Source organism: Corythoichthys intestinalis, chromosome 8, assembly GCF_030265065.1.
Source record: "Corythoichthys intestinalis isolate RoL2023-P3 chromosome 8, ASM3026506v1, whole genome shotgun sequence".
NCBI classification, from domain to species: domain Eukaryota; kingdom Metazoa; phylum Chordata; class Actinopteri; order Syngnathiformes; family Syngnathidae; genus Corythoichthys; species Corythoichthys intestinalis.
Window position 1 is genome coordinate 39,631,236 of NC_080402.1, and position 17,097 is coordinate 39,648,332.

At 39.3% G+C, this 17,097-nt stretch overlaps 1 protein-coding gene across 2 annotated transcripts; it reads left to right on the top strand.

The window, feature by feature from the left end:
• The first annotated feature begins 2 nt into the window (after window positions 1-2).
• sgsh (N-sulfoglucosamine sulfohydrolase (sulfamidase)) lies at window positions 3-16,885 on the top strand. Of its 2 annotated transcripts, none has more exons than XM_057844341.1 (9): window positions 3-228; window positions 6,140-6,300; window positions 8,226-8,331; window positions 8,419-8,789; window positions 10,305-10,386; window positions 10,472-10,675; window positions 11,000-11,166; window positions 13,813-14,030; window positions 16,568-16,885. In XM_057844341.1, exons 1-9 carry the CDS (start codon window positions 138-140, stop codon window positions 16,749-16,751), a joined length of 1,584 nt encoding a protein of 527 aa, XP_057700324.1. In that variant the 5' UTR covers window positions 3-137; the 3' UTR covers window positions 16,752-16,885. The 2 variants fall into 2 exon arrangements, with proteins under 2 accessions (XP_057700324.1, XP_057700325.1); XM_057844342.1 differs by lacking the exon at window positions 3-228 and adding an exon at window positions 2,077-2,272.
• The last annotated feature ends 212 nt before the right edge of the window (window positions 16,886-17,097 follow it).

Below are 17,097 nucleotides of genomic sequence, written 5' to 3' on the forward strand. Positions count from 1 at the left end.
ACTGTGACACTGTTTGCGGAAGACGATGAACATTGACAGTGGTCCGCTGATGCAGCTCGAGCTATGTGTGATACTCTGGAAATTTTCCATTTTAACTATACGAGTTGATTTGTTTTCAAAAAACGTATTTAATTTTCATGACCATGCTGTTTCTTAAGCCACTTGTTTGGCTTCTGTTTCTTTGTCACCTCGGGGAGTCTAAGAGAAGAAATGTACTTCTGATTATTGGTGAGTTACTGTTACGCTTTAAATGTAGGTGTCTGAAGTAAAAAAAAAAAAACTAACTAAAAATTTCAGATGCTGGTTCAACGTTTTAGGTAAAAGTGTTGAAAAGTACAGTAATGATCCCTCGTTTTTCGAGGTTGATGGGGACCAGAACCCACCGCGATAAGTGAAAAACCGCGAAGTAGCGAACCTCAATTTTTTTTTTTTTTAACCTGTCCTGTTCAGCTGCTTGGATACAGGAGAATTTTATGTTATGTATATTACATTCTTATATTTTTTGTGTATACAGTACACTAGTTTAAAACGTAAATGCAATATTAATACTGTATACAATAACATGCATAAGATGAATAAAGTGTACTCACCACACTGATGATCTTGATAAATTTGATAAATGAAGAAAAAACTCCACAACTATGGATATGAAGATAAAGATGATTTACTGAGAAGCTTCTACAGGAGGTGTCCTGCGCACAAGGAACATCGTGATGGGCATTTGTGACCGTTGTTTTTCTGGATGGCATCGTCTTCCAAAAAAGGCCAGTCTCGTCCATGTTAAACGCCTGCTCCGGGAGATAGCTACCCTCTTCAGTTTATTTGGGAAATTAGTCCTCGCCGTAACGAACAGCTGCGCCATGGTCCGCCAAGGAGGCCTCCCCATGCAACGTAACGCTGCAAAGTCCAAACCTCTTTGAATTTTTCGAACCAGCCCTTGCTGGCAACAAAACCAAATTTTTCTTCAATTGTACTAGGCTATGGTTCATCTTCGTCGTCGTTGTCGGTATAACCGCCACCTTCATTCAACTCTCCTTCAGGAATGAGGCTTTTACACAGTGTTTTGGCTTTTGCCTGGATCATGTTTGTTTCGAGACTCACCTTCTTTTCCCGACAGTCCGATATCCACACTGTTAGTGCATTTTCCATTTTTACAATCGTCTTGTTGCAAGGAGTCATGACTCGCTTAGTGTCCCTGGAAGACGACATTGAGGCGGTCTTTCGGGTTTTCGCCACATCTTTTTTTATGTAACAAACGGTTGATTCGTTTAGTCCGTAATGGCATGCAACAGACACATAGCTGTGGCCAACTTTAAGCATATCCAATAATTGAACTTTCTCGTGCACCGTCATCATTTTTCTTTTCTTCCTGGGTTCGTTAGAGGATTGAGCAGACGGAGGACGCGTTGGAGCCATTTTCCTTCGATAGAAACAAGGTTAAACATCTCGGCCAATCAGCTTGCGATATTCCCGAGTGATGCTGGCCAGCGAATCAGAGCGGCGGAATATGAGTTGGGCGCGCTCTCCTTGCCTTCTGTTAGGGAACGGGCAGATTTTTCATCCTATTTTCTCCATTGAATTAAATTTTTTCTGCATGTATATAGATATTTTTGACTGAAAAAAAATTCGCGATAGACTGAAACCGCGAAATTCGAAGCGCGAAGTAGCGAGGGATTACAGTATATTTAAAACAGGCATGTGCCGGTATGATATTCTGACGGTATGATAACCTTAAACCAAAATTTCATGGTATCACAGTATTGCAGTTACAGCTCTAAAATGTGTTACTTTGCGATATCTGGGTTCATTAAAAAATTAATGTATATATATGTATATATATATATATATATATATATATATATTAGGCCTGTCAAAAATAACGCGTTAACGACCGTGATTAATCTGGAAATATTAACGCATTAAAAAAAAACCACACAATTTACCGCTCACACACTAAGTTTGGTCACAACTGCCCCCCGTAATCCCACACGCTGATGTTTACACTCTCCGTGGGGCAATGCAGGACAAAATGCAGCCAGCCACTATGAGTGAGGATGATGACCCAGGACTGCTTCATGGCAAATTCCGTTTTAAAAAGCTGCCTAATGGAAATCTGGATAAAACCAGAGTTGTGTGCACATCCTGCTGTGATGAACTGTCCTTCCATCGAAGCACAGAAATTCATCAGCTTTTTGAAAATGAGAAGGCAACGAAGGTGGAGCAACTAGCCAGAGCTACGTTTGTTGCAATGACAGGAGACCACTGGACATCGGTAAGCAACCATAATTATCTCGGAGTAAGGGCACACTTGATCGATGATAGCTGGCGGCTGCATTAGCTGCCGTTATGTGTTGTGAAAACAGAAGAAAGACATTTCGCTGAAGCATGTGTTTGTCAGTTTCTGGATGTTGCTAAGGGGAGGGGGGGATAACAGACAAAGTTACTACTATTGGAACAGATAGCGCTCGAAATATGATGGCAGCAGGCAGGAGTCTGCCATTCGAGTATTTGCACATGATACAGCTGAATTTATTTGTGTGAAATGTTCAATTTAACAGACAAGTTGTTTACACATTTTTTGAAACACTAGCTATTGTTACTGTATTGTGCTTGTCTGCTCTTTAAGTTGGCACTTCATTTTGGGTAATATGCCAAACGGTAATTGAGTTACTGTGGCGGATGCGATGCTTGAGTGAGTCTTGTTGGCCCGTTGAGCTGACGAGTTGCTGTGTCCGGTGTTGTGCCGAAAAATAGCCGCCCCGCATGAAATGTCCCCCCTGACGGGAACGCTTATTTATAACGCTTTATTGAGCGTTTATTTTATTTATTTATTTTTATTTATTTATTTATTTTATTATTGAGCACCCACACATCACTCGTACAAACAGCTTTTTCTTACCAATCGATGGAAATGGAAACGATTCTCTTGTACCGTGAATATGTATTATTTTACTCTGCTTGAACTAATAAATGTCATACCTGTGTGATTGTCATTGGTATTTTGTGTAATTTATTTATTTAAAACTGATTTTACAGTCGTAGATCCATTACTGTAATGCGTCCATGAAAACATTTGATGTTTTCACCTCAATAAAGCGTTATAAATAAGCGTTCCCGTCAGGGGGGACATTTCACGCGGGGCGGCTATTTTTCGGCACAACACCTGTTGGCCGCTTGGGACTCTTTGTGAACTCTGAATTCAGCCGTAACATGCACGGCTCTTAAGTGTCTGTCACTTCACTGTGACGTAGCCGGTAACGCGCTCGGCCAACTATACACACAAGTTCCGTGGGTGAATTATGTCATATAATGAAGGGTCACCACACTACATTGTTAGTCTGAGGCATTTCAATCTGTTAAAGCTCTTTGCTGTATAATACAGACAATTTATTTTATTTTATACGTGCTGAGTTGTTAAATAAAATTTTAAAACTCTATTTGGTTAAGTATTAATTCATTCACACATCATACATTTAATCTTAAAACAAATTTTAAGTCAATTATAGTATATTCCTAGATTTTTTTTTCCTGAAGAGCAACTTTATTCATCCCGAGGGAAATGTGATTAATCATGATTAATCACACAGTTGACATATGATTAACTCGATTAAATTATATATATATATATATATATATATATATATACGTATCATAATAAGATAAAATGAATTAAAAAAAAAAAAATCAAAACAAAATGAAAACAAATGCAGTCCTTTAGGTGAGCCTAAATCCAGAGCCACAGCTCAACATTATTACCATTGGAACCAAAATAATCATTTTAGAGATCCTCAATAATATCGGTCACAGATAATTATCGGCTGATAATGGTAATTATGATGTCACGAAGATAATCCAGATAAAACGAAATTCAACCGATAATGCAATCCGATAATTATATACTTGATTTAGCCTCCAAATGTGCGCAATCAACAGTTTTGTCCAATTCTGCTAGTTTTAAGGAGGTGTGTTTTTGCTGTGTAGTAATGTGATATATGTTAGGAATGGCTTACTTTTAAAGGCATTTTTGTGCAACTTGGGTGTTTAGTCTCTACGTAATTGTTGCCAAAAGCTTACCATTACACAATGTCATTGTCATTGCCATTGTTTAGATGTTGGAATTTACTACTTGTTCACATTTGATGTGGAAAAAAAATAGCACAAAATTACATTTTTGCACAGTAACATTTGATCTTTGTATACTTTACAATTTTACATACATATTTGAATAGAATTATCGGCGTGACATTATCGGTTATCGGGTGGAAGGGCCAGGAAATTATCGGTTATCGATACTGGTTGAAAAATGTATTACCGTTGCATCACTAAATTATTTTCCATAAAAAGCATGTGTGTATGACTCTTATCATGTTTACATTATACATACACTCTCTTTGTCAACACAGACGGTTGCCAGAGAGAGAAAAAACAGTTTTACCACCGCTCGTGACAGTAAAAACAATGGAGTTATCTCTCGTGGCTGGTGGGAAACGTTCATGACAGTGTTTACTAATCTTTTAATTTTGTATAAATGCGAAATGGAGGTATTGCCTCGTCGGCAGCCACCATCCGCAAGCATGTTTTACATGTCGGTTGGCTCTCCTCCAGTAAGCCGCGTCTGTCTGAAACTTTTCTGTAGACGAAGTATACCTATACCAGCGATTTTGTTTTCTTCGATGGGGGAAAAAGTTCAGGAGTTTTACCTCCTCCAGCCATCGTTTAGAACAGCTGACTCACTGACACTGAGCAACAACCGGTGGGGGAGGGTTGAGCCTTGCAGCATCAAGCGAGGGATTTCTCTATACTGTTTTTGGGACATAAAAAAAGGTAAAACATTAGGGATGGTATGACAGAATTTTTTTATGGTTTTGAAACCTTGACGTTTTCATACCACGGTATACCTTAAAACGAGTAATCACACATCGACACATGTCTAATTGAATACAAAGCAAAGGTGAAAAAGTCATTCAGTGTGTTTTCTATATTTATATGACTATTTACACCACCGAAGGTATTAAAACTGAATGAACACGTGGAGTTACGTACTTAACAAAAAGGTTAAATAACTGAAACCATGTTTTATATTGTAGTTTCTTCAAAAGACCCACCCTTTGCTTTGACGACTGCCATGCACCCTCTTGGCAGTCTTTTGATGAGCATCAAAAGGTAGTCACATGATATGGTTTTCCAACATGGATTGAAGGAGTTCCCAGAGGTGTTTAGCACTTGTTTTCCTTTGCCTTCACGCTGTGGTCCAAATCACCCCAAACCATCTCGATTGGGTTCAGGTTTAGTGACTTTGGAAGCTACAGGGGTGGACAAAATAATGGAAACACCTAACATTTTGGCATCATAATCATCAAACATAATTGTTGAAGAATTATATGAGGAACATTCTAATGAAGCTGAGCATCTCATATGGCTGACGCAATCCCCAGACCTCAACATTATTGATAATTTATGGTCAGTTTTAGAGATTTTCCACCGCAATCGTCTCTAAAAGAGTTAGAGGGTATTCTAACTGAAGAATGGCTTTAAATTCCTTTGGAAACAATTCAAAAGTTGTATGAATAAATACCTCGGAAAACTGAGGCTGTAATTGCGTATGAATAAATACCTCGGAGAACTGAGGCTGTAATTGCTGCAAAAGGCAGACCTACACCATATTAAATGAGTTTTTGTTGATTTTTTTAAGGTGTTTCCATTCTATTCTGTCCCACCCCTGTAGATCAACTGCTGCAGGACTCATCAATTTCCCTTTTGGTCAAATAGCTTGCAGAGGGGGTCACGCTTGATGGTTTTTGCAACTCCACTTGGCGACACATTTAAAGTTTTTGCAATTTTCTGGACTGACCGACCTTTATTTCTTAAAGTAACAATGGCTGCTCGTTTTTTTATTATTATTTATTTTATTTATTCATTTAGCTGAATGGTTCTTGCCATGTTAACGATTGTCCAATTGGGCTGTCTATTAACCTGACTTCTGCACAACAAAACTGATGGTCCTAACCCCATTGATACTCATATTCATTCATAGTACAACACTGTACTACTGCAGTGGTGGTTGAATAATTGTGAACACAACTATGGATGCACACTCAATCCATATTAGAGTCAACTTGCATTTTCCCCTTTCTTCTAGCTGATGATGCTGGCTTTGAGACCGAGGTGTACAACAACTCTGTGGTCCACACCCCTCACCTGAGTTCTCTGGCAGAGCACAGCGTTGTGTTCAACAACGCTTTCACCTCTGTCAGCAGCTGTTCCCCCAGCCGCTCCACCATCCTCAGTGGCCTGCCACAGGTATGCAAACATGCACCATATTGATGATAGTCGCGTAATTGGTTATTTTCCACAAAATATCCCAATTGCCAAGAATTACAGCACACTTATTAGCAAAATGGAATATAGGAAACATGTACACTATTGATATTGGTTTTCAACCTCTTAATTAAAGACGTAACAGAAAAAAGTACTGTGTTCTAGGGCTGCAGCTATCGATTATTTACGTAATCTATTATTTTAACAATTAGTTTAAAAAATCGAGTAAACGGATTAGGAACATTTAATGCATGGCAAAAAAAAATTTTCGGAGATGTACAAAAAAAGGCTTGCTAAAATTACACTTTCAAAAGATCATTGAATGCAAATACAAAAAATATTCCCGAGTGTTTTCTCCAATTATGCAGAATTGTACTTTTATTTCACAAGAGAAATAAATTAATTAAAAAATATAAATGAAAATACCTGAGCTTAGCCTCAAAGGGTATAAAAAAAAATCGAGGATCGAAATAAAACAAAAGCAGAAGTGGCTAACTTGCATGACAAAAGTCCGCTAGCCTAAATGTTATAAAATGGTAACGTTTTATATACAACGCTCTTGAATAATCATTCAAACACATATTCCTACAAAAAAAGGCTAAATATACTTCTAAACAAAATTACGAATGCATCAACAATCATATTAGTTCAAACAAATACTTACAACCTTATGTTGGTCTTAACAGGGAGCAGCTGAATCCAGCCATGTTAGATGAGTTATGTCATATTCACTGTTGCCACTAGAGGGCAGTGTATCCACCCAAACCAATAAAACTAAATGCAAACACTTTCAAAACAAACCATGACAACGCCACTCTCATTAAACGAATCTTCGAAGCAGCAAAATTCGATTCGAAGCTTTTTTCGAATCGAATTACCTGAGTTAATCAATTAGTCGTTGCAGCACCACTGTGTTCATAGTGCCATTATTCTCAAGTCATTTAATCGAGAAGATTGATTGACAATTAGAGGCGTGCGAAATTTCCGATTCTTAGATTATTCGCGATTCGACCGTGGAAGATTTGAGAACGATTCACAAATATCCAAATTCCGATTATTGAACTATACCGGGGAAAGCGGAAGTAAAACACAGTCAGCGCGGTCTTTGGGACGCAATGAGGAACGGACCGAGAGTAAATATCATGTTCAACTCATGCCGCTAGATAAAAAAACAATCATACCTGACTGCGGCCGACAGCCGCTACAAACAACGCCAGTTGCAACAAACATAAGGCCACATACGGCTGCAGTAGATATCACATATATTTAGAACTAGAAATCGACTGAATCTTGTCTTGAATCTATCTCTATATGAATTAGTTTTAAAACTTTGACAAAAGTAGACAGGAGGGAAATTATGGAATAACGGGAGCAATTTTAACAACATTAAATTAATTGAATGTTGTTTAAAGTTGCTGATACAGAATGGGGACTGGAGTTTTTTATTTACTGTTCTTTTTGTGTATTTGTTTGCTGTTATATGTTAACTTGATACTGAAATAGTAGTTTGGTTTAGCCTGAGAGGATTTTTGAACAATTTTGGAACTAATGTACAAAACATTAAAAAAAAAAGAAAAGAAAAGAAAAAAGGAGGGGGGGTGCATCAATAATCGTTTTATAATCGAATCGGAGCCTCCAAATTGTAATCGTAATCGAATCGTTAGGTGCCCAAAGATTCCCAGCTCTATTGACAATACAGGCTTATTTAGTCACATGCTTGGACGAGCTAAACACTTAACTCTACCACTCAAGCATTTTAGTTATAAACCTGCATCTACACACAATTTTACAGTAGGTGCTTAACTAATTAGTAAAACACGATCAATCAATGGCAGCCTGTTCAAATGGAATCGATATCTATCACGTTTAATGGCATAAACATTTGTTTTGGGTTTTTTTTGTCTTAGCACCAGAATGGCATGTATGGTCTTCACCAGGGGGTCCATCATTTTAACTCTTTTGATGGTGTCCAAAGTCTGCCGCTTCTTCTCAACCAAGCTAACATCTACACAGGTGAGTAAACAAGTTTTATTCAGCGCTGTTTTAATAGCAAACTTGCAAACATGCATTCAATCTCATACCTCCCATTATCATTCTCAGGTATAATAGGGAAAAAGCATGTTGGTCCCGGGTCCGTATATCCTTTTGACTTTGCGTACACGGAGGAAAACAACTCCGTCCTCCAGGTCGGGAGGAACATCACCCGTATCAAACTTCTTGTCCGAAAGTTTTTCCAGACACATAAAGACGAGGCTTTTGAAAGAAAACAAAAGGCAAAAGAAAGGACGGTCAACAATTTGAAAGATGAAGAAAGGCCGTTTTTCCTCTATGTTGCCTTCCACGACACCCATCGCTGTGGACACTCTCAGCCCCAATATGGTGCTTTCTGTGAAAAGTTTGGGAATGGCCAGACAGGAATGGGCACAATTCCAGATTGGATGCCACAATATTACACACCGGAGCAAGTTAAGGTCAGTGATCAAACATGAGTCCTGTGATATTTTGTTGCGAAACAGGTTTTTGTATTCCATCATTTTTAAATGCATTCTTTGAATTCACGAAAACAAATTTTATCTTTGGGTTCACGGCCAATCTTCTTACCCTGGGTGTCCTTTGATTATATCAGCCTGGATAATGTAGTTTCAAGGACGAGAACCCCGTTTTATGTATTTTACGGGTCACTTCCTGTTTATTTTGAGTTACAGAACAGGAAGTGACCTGGGAATCACCCAAATGAATAGGCAGTGACTCAAACGCAACAAGAAATGACCTGTAAATGCCCTGAAAATCGGACAGAATGACTGTGAATGCTCTGGTTTCGAATGAACGAACGTTCCCAGTCTAAATGGATTCGGCGTCGTGCACCGTCGATGCAGCCTTACAGTTAACTGAGACACTATTATGGTGGAAGATTTTGGTAGCAACTTGTTGGTACCTTTTTATTTTATTTTTTCAGACATTGACACTTTTAAAACGATATCTCGATTTTTGGCAGGAGCATATAGATAACCTTTTGTGATACAAAGTATCACGATATATCACCATTTCGATATTTTGTCACACCCCTATCTGGGACTGCCTGTGTATTGTGAAAACAAACAAATAAATACAATTATGACTTAAAAAATGTAATGAATCACCAAGGACCACCCATACATAGTGGAAGGATTTATAAGTTGGGGTTTTACATATTGATCGTGCAAATTCAGAGTGTATTTTCTAGTGGTCGACCGATATAGGATTTTCAAATGCCGATGTAGATTCCAAAAATTTTTGGGGGCCGATTCCCAATATCCAAAGCCACTTTTGTAAGCTGATGTTTGAAGCCAATATACTGTTTTTTTAAGCACGTAGATTATGAATGCATTTTTTAAAAAATGCTTCAACAGCTTCAAATTTACAACGATGACCTGAGACATAAAGAATTAATTTGGTCTAATGTTACCAAACCAACGAACGCAGCACTTCTTTTTATAATTATACACACTCAGCAAGAACAGTACATTATTTTCAAATAATTTAACCCACCAGGACATCTCGACGAGTTGTAAGCAAGTAAGAGTGAGTTTAGGCTGATGCTCACCATGCTAAAGCTAATGGTAACGCGAATGCTTCACTAATACTACAAGTTATATTTAGAGTGTAAGAATTACTCAGTAAACGCCTAAAAAGGCTTAAGCAACATTGCATATTTTTTCAGGCAAGATAAAAAAATCTTGCAATATTTACAAAACAGACAAGCTTGAAGCTTCCTGTAGCAGCCTGCCTTTAAGCTGCTGCAGGGTCCTTCCGGGATTCTACCGTCAGTCAGCGACAGCCACAGTTGCCCACACAGATGCCTGATCAAAATCCTTTTTTATCTGCTTTTTTGTTGTTCTTGTTAATCGACCAATGGCCGATGTTGGAAAATTACCGATATATCGTTCGACCTCTGGTATTTTCTTGTAATCCTAAACTGGTTTCTCTTAACATTTTGTGTAATACAGGTTCCCCCTTTTGTACCAGACACACCAGCAGCACGGGCTGACTTAGCTGCATTGTATACTACAGTTAGCCGACTGGACCAAGGTACACTATGTGCACCACCTACAAGCACCACAAATAGGTGTTCATGTGAAGCAATAGTTATAATGGAGAACATTTTTCTTGGCAGGTATCGGATTGGTCCTTCAGGAGCTCAGGAACGCTGGTTATGAGAATGATACGCTGATCATCTACAGCTCCGATAACGGTATTCCCTTCCCCAATGGCAGAACTAACCTGTATCACTCTGGCACAGCCGAACCCATGCTGGTGTCCTCCCCAGAGCACAGGGAGCGATGGGGAGACACTAGTCAGGCCTACGTCAGCCTATTAGGTAAGTGATAAGTATTGTCTTGAGGACACTAATATGAAAACACATGGTCACAGAAAAAATATCCACCAAGTAATCCTGTGTGATTGTCATACTCGTAATTGGACACCAGAGGGAGACTTGACCATATTCTTTTCAACTCAGTTTAAATATGTATACGGTCTGCTGCACATAATTCATTCAACATGTCTTAGAAATGCTAAAACAAATTGTAGTTTTCTAAAATCTATTCAACATTATTACTGACATGTCTTTACATACCTAAGAATTCTAGGAATAATATGGATGCAGTTGTCGCATGATCTTTGATGTGTCCTCTTTTGGCAGACATCACTCCTACCATCCTGGACTGGTTTTCTATTCCCTACCCATCATACAGCCTCCCCGGTAACAACGCTGTCCCAGTCCACCTTACTGGTCGCTCTTTGCTTCCTGTCCTGGTCTCTGAACCCAGCAGCTGGCACACAGTTTACGCCAGCCAATCACTACATGAGGTCTGTGAGTGCGTAAAATGTTCAAATGGGCCATTTTATTGAACGTGTTAACCCAAGCAGTTGAAAGGAAGTAAAGAAGTACAAATGCTTCCTGACTAGATCTATTTTCATCTATCTGTACTCATATCGTTACTGTGCTTTACTTGAATGTTACAGATTCTTTGTTTGTTTGTTAGACTTGCTATTTAAAGCAGTAATGTGAAGTAAGGTTGGCCAACCATGTTTTTGAATAATATCAATGGCTAAACAGCTTATAAGCATATTTCCATTATATTTTTTTAACGCAACCCTTCCAGATTCTTTGTTTAACCCATAGCAACGCCCTTGACAACGAAAATGCTTTTCTTCGGCAATCTTCGGAAATTACGTCACACCTAGAAGTGTGAGGGAAGTCCGCCATAGAACAGTATTGTTTGTTGCATTGCTTCTTGGTAAGATGCCACAGCGGTGTGTGGCGATGTTTTGTTCTCACTCAAACGAAAAGTTGTATGAGTGGCCAAAGGATAGCAGGGCACGTAAATGAACATCTTTCGTTCGCACGAAGGGAATGAATTTCACGCCATCATCGAGTAGTGTTCTCTGCTGCAAACACTTTGAAGATGCCAGCTTCCTTAACCGGTCTGCTTATGATCAAGGATTTGCCAAAAAGTAAGTGTGATTTTTGGATAGATGACTGATGACTTGGAATGAACAGTATAAGCCAGGGGTTTTCAACCCAGTCCTCAAGGCACACTGTGGGTCCTGGTTTTTGTTCCAGCCGATCCAGCAGAGACAGTTGAACCAATGAGGCTTCTGCTAAAACAAGCCACACCTGACTGCAATCAACTGATTGCACTTGTAAAACACCAGATTGGGGAAAAAGTGTTGTCATCTTGTTTGGTAAGAATGAAATCCTGCACCCACAGTGTGCCTTAGTGGAATAGGTTGGGGACCCCTGGTATAAGCTAGCGACGTTAACCGAAAGTTAACTCGTGGCAATCCCCGATCATAGTTGTTGTTGCGTTCGCTAGGTGAAGCGTGTTTAAATTGTGCGTCATCAACGATCTTGTCCGAAAGGGTTAATCCACTGTCAATCAGGAAACGGGTGTGGATGTGCATATAAACGGGTCGGCGTTGCGGTAATTCACTGTCACGTTGCAGTAAGAGACACACACCGCCGGTGAGTTTGTGCACATTTATTTGTATTTGTATTATGTATTTCCACCTTCATGCTTCAAGCATTTCATTGCATTTGTACAGTTCGCCGTTTCTTTCACGGTGATGGCATGATAGCCTTCTAGTTTGTTTCGCGAGAGCCACTGACAGGTGACAAGTTAGCGTGTTGGCATTGAGTCAATCTCGCAGCGAATCAGCGAGCGCGCAGGTCACGCAGTGAATCATGGGAAATGTAATCTCGGGACAACACTGAAGTGGTGCTTTGTAATCTGTTTGCTTGTGTGAAAAAAATACATTTCCTCACGCTATTAGACACCACTTCCTGCCGAGAGCTGTGCCGAGCTGTGTTCTTACTGTTCCATAAGAACTGCTCCATGTGTTATTAAAGAGACAAAGTTGTCAGCACGTCGTGTGTTCGATACATTTGTAAACAAAAAGCTCATAACAAGACACTATGCACGATCCGTTTAAGAGATGCTCGAGTGGGAAGCGAGGAGGAGATCAGCGAGAAGCAAAAGTTTGCGGTCGAATGTGGCGGCAGTCCGCTATTATTTTGTTTTCTTATTGTTGCCACAATAAAGTGGAGAAAGCCATCGACGACTCATCTCCTTCTTTCCCCCCAACGTTTTTATATTATTTTTTACATGCACGAGAGCTGCCGGATCTGCCAAAATGAACATGAAGTCTGATTATTATTTTTTTTAACAATGTCATCAGATAGACAAAAACATAAAATTATGTGCAAATGCCTGCATCTTCAAATCATGAAAATAATAACAGCCTATATCTTACCAATGTTGTAATCTCGATGGGTCTTGTGTCCATTCCATGTCAGGTAGTCTAGGCACATTGTTTGCATCCTGATTAGCGTCTGGCTTATACATGTTAGGTCCAACATAAAATTCCAACCTCCTCCTCTTCCTCCAACTCTTTAAAAACTTGGGTCTCCTCCCTTGCACTCAATCTATCGCTTATATTGCTGTTTGAATCATTGTTTGAAGGGCTTTGTATGGTGGCCGTATGTATGGAGCTGCCATCGCTGTTCCCGGTGTGACGTATCACTTCCGGGTTCGTCCCCTTTGAGGCTCGAACTTCGGAAACACAATTATTTTGTCAAATATACAACATATAAATTATTTTTTCATGCTTTATTTGTTGGACATTGTTTAATTACTTTACTTGTGACCCTATTTGGCATGTGAAAAAATTACTTCACATTACTGCTTTAAAAAAAAAAAAAAACTGTACCTGAACTTTGTAGTAGTTATTGAGTTGAAGTATATTTTCCATACCATTTTTCCAGCTTCAATAGTGCTCATGACAACTGATTCGAAATAGGTATTGTTTATAATTGAGAGCAAAAAGGCTTTTTTTGTTGTTGCTTTTGCTTGAGTAAAGGAATTGTGTTTATTATATACGTAAATATCTTTACTTCAACGTACTAAAAGTATAGATTGTGAGTTCTCTGGCCCTTTTTATGTTTACGCCCAGGTCACTATGTACTACCCGACCCGTAGTGTCCACCAGGGGGCATATCGCCTCCTCCACAACCTCCACTACCGCATGCCATTTCCTATCGACCAGGACCTGTACGTTTCAGCCACCTTTCAGGACCTGCTGAACCGCACCAGGCTGAGTGAGCCCACGCACTGGTTCAAGAGCCTGCAGCAATATTACTACAGAGATCGCTGGGAGCTGTATGATACTAGGTCTGCTTCTATTTACCAACAATCTTCTTACCAAAACTCTTCACATTGTTCAAAACTAAGAAAAGGCAAAATTCAACTTTTTACAGTACATACAGTATACTGCATTAATTGGCAGGAAGAGACATCATCTCTTTATTTTTTAAAAATATAATTGACATACAGTGCTGGCCAAAAGTATTGGCGCCCCTTCAATTCTGTCAGATAATGCTCAATTTCTCCCAGAAAATGATTGCAATTGTAAATGCTTTGGTTGTAATATCTTCATTTATTTTGCTTGCGATGAAAAAACACAAAAGAGAATGAAAAAAAATCATTATCATTTTACACAAAACTCCAAAAATGGGCCGGACAAAAGTATTGGCACCCTTTGTAAAATCCTGTGAAACTTGTCTAATTTTTTCAGCACCTGTTACTTACCTGTGGAACATAACAGGTGGTGGCAATAACTAAATCACACTTGCAGCCAGTTAAAATGGATTCAAGTTGACTCAACCTCTGCCCTGTGTCCTTATGTGTACCACATTGAGCAAGAAGAAAAGAAAGAAGACCAAGGAACTGTCCGAGGAATTGAGAAGCAAAATTGTGAGGAAGCATGGGCAATCTCATGGCTACAAGTCCATCTCCAAAGACCTGAATGTTCCTCTGTCTACCGTGCGCAGTGTCATCAATAAGTGTAAAGCCCATGGCCTGTGGCTAACCTCCCTAGATGTGGACGGAAAAGAAAAATTGACAAGAGATTTCAACGAAAGATTGTGCGGATGGAGGATAAAGAACCTCGACTAACATCCAAACAAGTTCAAGCTGTCCTGCAGTCCGAGGGTACAACAGTGTAAACCCGTACTATCCGTCGGCGTCTGAATGAAAAGGGATTATATGGTAGGATACCCATGAAGACCCCACTTCTGACCCAGAAACATAAAGCCAGGCTGGAGTTTGCCAAAACTTACCTGAGAAAGCCAAAAACGTTTTGGAAGAATGTTCTCTGGTCAGATGACACAGAAGTAGAGCTTTTTGGGAAAAGGCACCAACATAGAGTTTACAGGAAAGAAAATGAGGCCTTCAAAGAAAAGAACACGGTCCCCACAGTCAAACATGGCGGAGGTTCCTTGATTATTTGGGGTTGCTTTGCTCCATCAGGCACTGGACTGCTTGACCGTTTGCATGGCATTATGAAATCTAAAGACTACCAACAAATTTTGCAGCGTAATGTAGGGCCCAGTGTGAGAAAGCTGGGTCTCCCTTAGAGGTCATGGTCTTCCAGCAGGACAATGACCCAAAACACACTTCAAAAAGCACTAGGAAATGGTTTGAGAGAAAGCACTGGAGACTTAAGTGGCCAGCAATGAGTCCAGACCTAAATCCCATGGAACACCTGTGGAGAGAGATGAAAACGGCAGTTTGGAGAAGGCACCCTTCAAATCTCAGAGACCTGGAGCAGTTAGCCAAAGAAGAATGGTTTAAAATTCCAGCAGAGCATTGTAAGAAACTCATTGATGGATACCGGAAGCACTTATTTGCAGATATTTTGTCCAAAGGTTGTGCTACTAAGTATTAGGCTAAGGGTGCCAATACTTTTGTCCGGCCCATTTTTGGAGTTTTGTGTAAAATGATAATGATTTTTTTTTTTCATTCTCCTTTGTGTTTTTTCATTGTAAGCAAAATAAATGAAGAAATTACTCACAAAGCATTTGTAATTTCAATCATTTTCGGGGAGAAATCGAGCATTATCTGACAGAATTGCAGGGGTGCCAATACTTTTGGCCAACACTGTAGGCACATATTGCTTAAACTCTTTGCAAACTTAATTTTTCCCATACAAAACAATGTGCTTACTTACTTTCCATTCCAATCAAAATAGCAAAGAGTAGTTGTGGATTCTTTTAACCTGATCTCATTGTATCAGTTTCTTTGTGGGAATCCAAAACATACGATAACATAAATACATTTTTTTAAATGCTTAAAACGTCAGCTAAGTTGCTACATGTCAATATCAATCAATCAAATTCATTTCTATAGGCCTTCACAAAACCCCGAAAGGTCCTCAAAGTGCTTTACAACGACAACAAACATGGTTCATGATAAAGAAAAGGCAGGAAAGTACTATACTATGACGTTAAGAAATAAAAAAAAAAAGAAAAGAAAAAACAACCCAACGCGATAAAAGTCAAAACAGCAAATAAAACAATAAAACAGATCAAATCCGAAAACATTAAAACCCTTAAGAAATAAAACCAGGCTACCCTAGTCTGGGGGAAAAGCGATAACTGGGATTTAAAAAGGCCTACATTCGTAATGGTGCGGATTTCAGGGTGTAGACTATTCCACATGACTCAACCTTGTTTTATTGAACTCAATAACTGCACTATTTTTGGCCCTTTCTGACTCATTTCATTGTTTATAGTCAGGATATTCAAATATATGATTTTAAAGTAGCTCACTGGCTTTAAAAACTAAAACTCACCGACGTACTTTTTGCAGGTTCTTATTTCGAAAAAATGCCATTGTTGATAATGTTTTTTTTTTTTTATCTAATGCAGAAGAGACCCTCTGGAAACCAAGAACCTGGCATCAGACCCGTCATACAATGCAATACTGGAGAGCCTGAGGCAGACTCTCCAGAAATGGCAATGGGAGACAGGGGACCCTTGGGTGTGTGGGGCAGACTATGTGCTGGAGGACAAGCTGGAGCCACAGTGCAGACCACTTTACAATGGACTTTAATCCTACCGAAGCGTAGCTTGACTGAAAGATAAAATCAGCACACAGTACACAATAAGTAATAAATCTTGTTTGTTTATATTTTTGTATGTCACGCTGCTTTTAGTGGTCCAAAATAAACATTTTATATCCCTTTACTTCATATAATAAGGTATCATTCTTGATTACGTGACTCAAGGGGTCCTTTAAATGGTTTCCATACATGCACAGTATTCTCTTTCGGGGAGGTAAAATAGAATACATGACATTTACCTTTCATTATTTGGTTAAAGGAGTGCATCCGTTACATTTTTCTCCCAGAAGGGGGTGGAGCTGATGATGCATGACCGCTGCAATCAGTGAATCAATC